The 8,704-nt window shown below is 44.6% G+C and overlaps 1 protein-coding gene across 2 annotated transcripts; it reads right to left on the bottom strand.

The window, feature by feature from the left end:
* Positions 1-1,680: 1,680 nt before the first annotated feature.
* On the bottom strand, positions 1,681-7,889 carry OTX2 (orthodenticle homeobox 2). 2 transcript variants are annotated; one of them, XM_006894331.1, is made up of 3 exons: positions 7,591-7,889; positions 5,423-5,598; positions 1,681-3,349 (listed from the first exon to the last, which is right to left on the bottom strand). In XM_006894331.1, exons 1-3 carry the CDS (start codon positions 7,685-7,687, stop codon positions 2,729-2,731), a joined length of 894 nt encoding a protein of 297 aa, XP_006894393.1. In that variant the 5' UTR covers positions 7,688-7,889; the 3' UTR covers positions 1,681-2,728. The 2 variants fall into 2 exon arrangements, with proteins under 2 accessions (XP_006894393.1, XP_006894394.1); XM_006894332.1 differs by having other exon boundaries at positions 5,423-5,574.
* Between the last annotated feature and the right edge of the window lie 815 nt (positions 7,890-8,704).

The raw sequence follows: 8,704 nt of genomic DNA, 5'->3' as shown, positions 1-8,704 counted from the left end.
AGGGCCAGAACCTCTGTGGGAAAGCAAGATTGGGGCAAGAGATCTTCGTAAAAGCAAACAGCCCCCACTCCACCTCCGCCCTCCAAGACGGAGATTATTTGACCATCTTACTGTTTGATAATCTCTGATGTGCCATCGGAAGTAGCTCCCTGAAGCTTTGGCAGCAAGCAAGTCGTCCTTTCTGTCCCAGGTGTCACCACTGTCCTGCCCAACCTCAAGTCTCCATTTGGCTGGGATTGGTGGTCAGAAAACTCAGGATGTCTTCAAACCAGCGCTAGCTTGCACCCTACCCTCTTCTCCCTGCATGGCCTGTGGTCAGGGGGGAATTCAATTCGTTTCTACTTTACCATCAATTTAAAGGGATTTAACTGCGTGGTCTCCATTAAACGAAGTTGTGCAAAGGTGATGGAAAAATTAGTTTCAGAGCATGCTCGGTGCCTCTTTTTTATGTTTCAGGAGGGGGAAAGAAACCCTACCCAAACCCTGTTTACTGTATTTGGTGAAGTTTATAATTTTTTCTAAGAAAGGGCACTCTTTCTGACCCTTTGTAGGGCATTCTGAAAACCAAAGGCCACATGAGAAATTGATTACTTTGCAGGAGAGCTGGGAGGTTAAGCCCCCAACCTGGGAAAGCAGAAAGCAAAGACAACTCATTTCCATGGTGTGTAAACCAGTCCGGTGAGGGGGAACATCATCCCATCCGTAGGTGCTGGAAAAATCTGGCTGCCAAGTTTCATCCCAAGTGTTGAGTGTAAACGACTGCATTTCCTTTAGCAGGAAAACAAAAACAATTTACTTATTAGGCAAGATTATGTGGGGCTCCGGGGAGCATGCGCAGCCAAGGATGAAGCACATGAACTCACCAGAAAACAAAATGGTTGCAATTGCTAACCTTCATTTTAAAAAGTTACAATCAAGAGTCGCTTAACTTTGGTCACATTTAAGACCATTAAGATGTAAATAAGATACAGTGTTGATTTTGCCTGGGGAACATGTAGTGCTCTATTTGTCTTCTTTGCAAAATGTAGCTCCAATGGAAAAGAGATGCTTCCCTTCTGCAGATTCTTAAAAAACAAAACAAAAAAGCAGCCAACAAAAAACACAACTGACTAGGTGCCTTATGTTCAACTACTGAAATTGTAGGTTTTAAAACTTTTCTGAAACTCTTTTGTTCAGAAATCACTTCTGCCTGAATTGCTTTCAGATTCTGATTACACTCCCTCTCATGTTTACCTCAGATTTTTTGGAAGTTAAAAAAAAAAATCCTCTTAATCAAATAAGAGAATAGAAACAAGGAATTCTTGTCATTCTCAATTTCTCCAAGTTGATCCAGTTTTCTCCCTCCCCTTTAAAAAAAAGAAAAGAAAAAAGACCTATGTAAAATCAGCAAAGTGCCTCTAAGAAATTGTTAAGGTCTGCAGCAAGGAGGGGAAAGCACGGTGTAAGAGCTACAGCCTGAACATTGTTAGGCTCTTGAAATGAAACCTGAGTAAACCTGATGAGAGTCACAAGTGGACATACCACTGTCATTTCATGTCTAGTTCAGCCACAGATTAGCAAAAAGTAAAAGCATAAAGTCTGCTTGTTTCCCAACTTAAGGCAAACATGTCTGGGGAAGGACGGGCTGAAAGTGGACTTCTTATTCATAAGTAGTGGTACAGAATTAAACTGGACCCAATGTTGTGCTAGAACCATTTTAATATAATTATACATATCTGCCAAATCCAGGAAGAAAAGGTTTATGCATATAGAACTTTTCCAGTTAACATCTGCAAGCATAAACAACAATGATCTCAGTTTATAAATTCATCAGGGTCAGAGCAATTGACCAATGTCTTTACTGCTGGCTTTACCAACAGTAAGTTTATAGGTGAATCAGTGTCCTTTCAATTCTCTTCTCTTGCCCTCCTTGTCCAGAGATACTTTGTTGTAAAGTTTCAGTGCAGCTCACCTCCAGCCAAAGGTAATCTTTTTAGATAAGTACTCAGTTGCTCTGAATTTTGCTTATAATTATAACCTATTTAATCACAGAAGAACCCCTGCAGAGATGGAGTTCAAGGTTGCATACAATAACAGGAGATCACAGTTTTGAAGTCTAGCACAGATTAGAAACCACAGATGTACCATTTATATAAGACACACACTGATTGTCTCTTAAACTACATATTGACTCCTTATGAACATTATTTTTTTTTTAAATAAAGTAGTGCATCTAGGACAATCAGTCGCACAATTCACACAGCCCTGAAAAGTTTTTCAGTGCCAACTACCAGTTGGTCATGAAACATGAATGAGCTTGAGACACTGTCCATTCCTAAAATTCAACCAAGGATTGGCTAAAACATTGGAATACCTGTTTAATTAAGAAGGCTATGTATGACCTTCCGTCCCATAGTAGCTTGATTTTATTTTTGGTGGTGTCTGTCTGGTTGTACATGGCTAGAACAATTTTTTTTAAAAAAAAAATCACTTTGCAAATTAGGAAAACCAATGATCTAAAACTAGGAGAGGATCTTAAGTAGATTGGTTTGTCCATTTCAGGTTGCTGGTTGGCAGGCTCCTCTAAGGCCCTTCATTTTCTTTCTCTGCCTCCCGGAACTTTGATCAGAAGAGGAGTCTGAGCATCATCCCCTCTAACTTTTTAACCAATGCCTGGCTAAAACTGGAATGTCCAGCCCAGTATTTTTTTTTCTTTTAAATCACCCACAAAAAGAGGTTCTACAGATCTTCACAAAACCTGGAATTTCCACGAGGATGTCTGATCTTTATAATCCAAGCAGTCAGCATTGAAGTTAAGCTTCCAGGAGGCAGTTTGGTCCTTATAATCCAAGCAATCAGTGGTTGAGTTAAAACCCAGGCTTGAGGCTCCATATCCCTGGGTGGAAAGAGAAGCTGGGGACTGATTGAGATGGCTGGTGACTGCATTGGTACCCATGGGGCTGAGTGTGGCCCCTGGTCCAGGAAGCTGGTGATGCATAGGGGTCAAGTAAGATCCACAGTCCATGCCCCCAAAGTAGGAGGTTGAGCCAGCATATCCTTGACTATAACCTGAAGCCTGAGTATAGGTCATGGGATAGGACCTCTGCATGCAGGAAGAGGAGGTGGACAAGGGATCTGACAGTGGGGAGATGGAAGCTGGACTCCAGATAGACACTGGAGCACTGCTGCTGGAAATGGCCGGGACTGAGGTGCTAGAGGGGGGAGTGAACTGGCCACTTGTTCCACTCTCTGAACTCACTTCCCGAGCTGGTGATGTCTTCTTTTTGGCAGGTCTCACTTTGTTTTGACCTCCATTCTGTTGCTGCTGCTGCTGTTGGCGGCATTTAGCTCTTCGATTCTTAAACCATACCTGGAAAGAGAAAGACTATCTTTAATATCATTTCAATGCAGGCAAATGAGCTAAGCAGACAATCGCTCTTGCCATTGAGCCCCTCCCTTTATGGTCCATGTGTACTCTCACCCCAGGGAACTCTGGTAGCGTAGTCGGTAAGGAACTGCACTGCTAATTTTTACTCATAGATGGTGCCTCTCCAAACCCACTTGAATGTCAGCTATCAGTCAGTTCCAACTCAATAGCAAGGAGATAGATACACATACACCAATGACAATGATCACAGCTTGGCCAATGTCCAATGTCTTCACTGCTAGTTTTACCAACAGAAAGTTTGTAGACAAAATAGTGTCTTTGTTTCTTTCCTTTCTCTTCTTGTCCAGACATATCTTGTTGTAAAGTTTCAGTGCAGCTCACCTCCAGCCAAAGGTAATCTTTTTGGTTAAGTACTCAGTTTATTGTTAATTTATAAATATACATGTTATATTTCCCTTCCTAGAATTTTAAGAAAGTGGGGAATGCTCTGTCTAAAAGCACTTGATCCTACTTTATGCCCAGCCCAGAACAACTAATTTTTATTAACCAAATTATATGGCTCAGAATTCTTGCCCTTATTTTCCTAGCCCTCTGTGTCACTGTAATGCACACCTGCAAATGAGCCGAGTTATTAGAATATTGCAACACAACAGCATTTACTGGTGTCCTTTAGGAGGAAACCAAAGAAATGTGGGGGGGGGGGGCGGACACACAAGTCAGTTACTACATGCCAACCAACTAGGTCAGCTTGACGATATTTTTACAGCTCCAGGTGCTAACTGCTGATCTACAATTTGGTTCTTTCACCTCGCTTATTACAACTCCTAGAAAGACCTCGCTTAGAAAAGAGAGCTCCAAGGAGAAGATAAGCCCTCTTAGAGAGGAAAGTGGTCAGAAAGCCAGGACGTGCTGAAAGCTCCCTTCCTTGTGGTCAGTGGAGTAGCCTATAGGTGCTGCTCTGTTCTCACCTCAAGGACAGATACCTGACTCTGGACTTTAAGGATAGTGCTAGTCAGCATACAGACTTGGGTTCCTATACTCATTTCTTGGCTTGTTTGCCACCATGAGCTTCTGGGTCAGGAGGTGGACCAGAGAAATGAGTGTGACCTTTTCGTGTTTTAAGTCCTTAGTTGTCCATTTGAATGAACTTTTTGTACAGTGTCTCTGGTAAATGGTGCCATCCAGGTGAACCTCAATCCCACCACTCAGTGCCATTTGTTATCTTCCCGTAGGGACACTGATTCAAGCCTCCCAGGCACTGAAGCTTCATCTGTAACTTTGGGACAGCCTCTTTCCAGGTATGCAATTCTCACTGATGTTTGGCACTGTCACAAACATATCTCAAGGGGTCCCATGTGGTCTGAGTGCTTAATACTCTCTTAAAACTCTCTAATGGGCTTGTGCTCCAGGTAGATGGGAAACTCTAAGGGGTCCAGGGGAACTGAAGGACAGAGGAGGTCAGGGAGGATATCACGTAGATATTTTGTCTGCTACCTTACCCTGGAGTTCTGCTCAATCCTTAAGAAGCAAAAGACAACATATTATTGTGCTAACTTATTTTATAAGAAAACCAGCTGCTTCTGGTTCTGCCATATGTGACCTTAAGCAAGCAATTTGAATTTCCCCTGTCTGTTTAAAAAAAAAAAAATTACTATGGACTGTCCAGTAGCTACACTTCTTTCATCCCTAAAACTTTGAAAATGGGAGACAGTTTCTGTAGAGAATTCAAATAATATCTGCCTATCCTTGAAATCTCCTCGAGGCTATGTATTTTTATGCTTATTTCCCAGGAGTTCTAGGATTTTATCTATGCAGCTAAGTTGCCATTGGGCCAGAGCTCTGGGTGAGGATGGAGAGGTGAAAAGGGGTCCAGAGAGAGAGAAAGCAGGCACTCAGGAGACTTTAGGAGAGTAGTCGTCTAGCCTCAGAAAGAGCATTCAGAACCTGAATTGCAGGCTTTTCTCTGTTCCACTCCAATTTCCGATCTTTCTTGGGATCCTCAACATACACCTTGCTGGAGGAGTGGGGCTGGGTGACTGTTTGTAGATGCCCTACCTGCACCCTGGACTCGGGCAAGTTGATTTTCAGCGCCACCTCCTCCCGCATGAAGATGTCTGGGTATCGCGTCTTGGCAAACAGTGCTTCCAGCACGTCTAGCTGTGCCCGGGTGAATGTCGTCCTTTCTCGGCGCTGTTTTCGAGGGGTGGCTGCGGGACAAGAAGCCCAGGGCCCTTTAGGGTGGGGGAGCAGTCTCTCAGTCACAGAATCTTAGCGATGCTCCACCTCCCTCCCCTTTCCCATCACCGCCCCTCCAGGCTCTTCCTCCCAGAATCCCACCCCTGCCTCTGCTTCTGAGCACTGCATCCCCCATCACTACTCTAACCCTTCCAGTGTAGGCCTACTCTGTAGATCTCTCAAACCTGATGTAGCTCTCTAACCATAGCAAAATTAACGAAGTGGCAGCCAAGGCAAGACCAAAGCAAAACAAAACAAGAAAGCTTCCAAAATGAACCTAAAAACTTCAACACGCATCTGATGCCACTTTGGGTCTCAGCCCGCCCACACCTGGGTGCCAGTTGAACAGCGTGTCCAGTGTTGCTTGTTGGCAACAAGAGACCGAAGCCAGAATCTTTCAGTGGTTAAGGAGTTGCTTGGCCAACCCAAAGGCAAATGGTTCGAATCCATCAGCGGCACAGAAGGAAGAAGGACAATCTCTTCTCACGCTATGTTAAGCCTCTGAAAACTCACAGGAGGGACGTGCCTTTGCTCAGTGAGCGCTCTGGGTAACCCATACACAAGGCCCTTCGAGCAGCACAGCCTCCTGTCCTGGCGGAAGGGTGGGTGCCTTACAGCAAGAGTGCTCACCTCAGAGAAGCAATCTTCCACCAGCTGCTCTGCGGGAGAAGAGTGGGCAGTCTCCTCCCGTGTGATTAACTGCCTCTGAAAACCCTTTGGAGGGTCAGGTATGGGTCGGTTCTGACTCACCGGTACACAACAACAACAAGAACAAAAGAGAAAAGCCTAAATCCCCTTAAACAGCACAGTCTCCCAAACAACCAGCAGAGAACGTGTGCTGCTTTATCTAACAGAAGGGCCGCTGTTAGATGCTTGAGTGGCGCGGTTTTCACGGTCACATTGCTGGTCTTTATGCAACTGTGAAAATATATTTCATTTTTTTACCCTTCTACATTTAAAGGGGTGAAAAATCCCCTTGATGCTATAATTTCTTTTCTTGGCATCTGCTGTGGCAAAACAATCCAAAATCCGGGAAAATCTTTATGTGAAACACATATAGTACTATTTATTAATTATTACAGAATTGGCAAACCCTTAATTGCCCAATCAGAAGAGTCAATTTTCTTCAGGCTTTGTAAAAACAATGATGAGGAGGAGGTTCTACTAATGTGAACGTGTCTCTACTCTGATGCTAAGAAAACAGCAGTACATAAAATTCCACTATCACAACTAGGTTTTGAAGTTCTATATCTTAAAAAAAATACTGAAAAAACAGAAAACCAAACCCCTCAACATGCTCGCACACACACAGCCCTTCTGTGAAATCCAAGGATCCCTGAGGACCTTAGGATGGAAGGACCGTGCAAGTCTCCATCATGTTACTCCCACTGTTTTTTTAGGACCCCAAGGACCTTTGTTACTCCATCTCTAAAATGGGGGCATGCCTCCAACTTCTTCTACAAGGGTATGAATCCACAGATTTGATGAGGGATGTCACATACTGGGACTTAAAGGTGTGGGGTCGCCTGGGCGTGCAAGGAGAACTGCGTAAGGTGAGAAGTTTTGGGGGGTAGCCTGTCTTGTGCCTGAGGAACTGACACCTGGAGATGTGAATGAACACAGGCTTCTTCCTGGCTCAGCGACATGGGCAGTAACTTTTTCCATCCCACCCCAATGAGAGTTCCCAATTCACTCAAATTAAGAATAAAACGAAGTAATTCCCCCCCCCCTTTTTCAGCTACTGTAAATCCCTTTACCTGAGTCTCCCTCCGCCCCCCTGCCACCCGAGCGGCACCCTCCCGTCCAAGGCCCTGCCTTCTTTCCTGGAATATGACTCTGCTTTGGAGAGAAAAATCCAGTGAGGACTTGAAGGGGAGCAGTGTACCCACCATGTTCACTACTGGGCGGTGTGGGATCAGGGGTGGGATCGGGGGTGGGCGGGTAGTGGGAGAGGACGTACAGGCATGGGCCAGGTGGGGCTCACTTACCCGGGTAGCCCACCGAGGGGTGCAGCAAGTCCATGCCCGAGGTGGTCAGACTCAGCCCATTGACTGCGTAAGGCGGTTGCTTAAGATAAGACATCATGCTAAGGTTGTTTGGAGGCGCAAAATCTGCCCAAATCGGGGGAGCCGGAAGGTCTCGTTGAGCCTGGAGTGGACAGATTCAGGGTCCTTGGTGGGTGGGTTTGGGGTGGTGGAACTAAGGGTAAAGCAAACAAACAAACATAGGTGCTGGTTGATGTCTTCAGAGGCAGCCGCCCTTCCACGTTCCACTGCTCACTTTAAAAGAGCCAGAGTAGAGCAAGGCAGAGACTTTTAAAGGACTCCCGGACACCCCCTCCCCAGCTGCCCTGCAACTAGAGGGGCTGGAGACGAGATAAACCTGTCTTCCCCACCCCCACCTTAAAAAAAAAAAGTCCCCGAGGAAAGCAATTACAATCTGCCTTCCCCCAAGAACAAAACCCCAGCCTTCAAATGCCCACATAGCATTCCTACCCCTGCATTTGCATAGGACTCTGTGGCTGGCACTAGCTAATTGTCTCAAACAAAACTTGATTGGGGCCATTTGCAGAGACAAAGAACTCTTTGGCTAAATAAATAATGCTGATAACAAAGCCTATTGGAGAGAAACAAAGAAACAATTCAAGAATTCTACAGTCTTCCGCAGACAGCAGCGTTTCCACCGCAAAGATTTTAATTATCTTAGCTCCTTACCACTTTCAAGGGCTGCGAACTTAAAATATCAGTGCATTTAACATCGAAAATACCAACTTGCTAATCGACAAACTTGAGAAAACGGCTCTGCCACTATTATCCCACATTTGAAGTCATTTCCAGTAATCATTTTCACCTAATTAGTAGTCTGGGTAATTAGATTTTGAGGTAAGTAACATATTTATTAGGGTTTTGGAGAACCTTGATTATATGTGTCTGGAGAAAGGAAAACTAAACAAACAAGTACTTAACTTTTAAGCAACACCCATCAAATATCTAAACATATCACAGAAAACTATCTTGGCATGGGCTTGCCAGAAATTCAGAGGTAAAGTGGGAATCTCAACAGTCAGCCACAGACAGGACCCTACATTTGCCAGTAGAAAGA

This window comes from Elephantulus edwardii, unplaced genomic scaffold (assembly GCF_000299155.1).
Source record: "Elephantulus edwardii isolate Elephantulus edwardi_28Jun2011 unplaced genomic scaffold, EleEdw1.0 scaffold00140, whole genome shotgun sequence".
In the NCBI taxonomy this organism is placed as follows: domain Eukaryota; kingdom Metazoa; phylum Chordata; class Mammalia; order Macroscelidea; family Macroscelididae; genus Elephantulus; species Elephantulus edwardii.
This window is presented reverse-complemented; position numbering and strand designations above follow the sequence as displayed.

Excerpts from the sequence above, each read along its gene's own strand:
- OTX2 (XM_006894331.1), bottom strand. The coding sequence starts at position 7,687 with ATGATGTCTTATCTTAAGCAACCGCCTTACGCAGTCAATGGGCTGAGT. Across the intron at positions 5,599-7,590 it reads CCCCTCGGTGGGCTACCCGG|GGCCCTGGGCTTCTTGTCCC; the intron begins GTAAGTGAGCCC and ends CCCACCCTAAAG. Across the intron at positions 3,350-5,422 it reads TGCCCGAGTCCAGGGTGCAG|GTATGGTTTAAGAATCGAAG; the intron begins GTAGGGCATCTA and ends TTCTCTTTCCAG.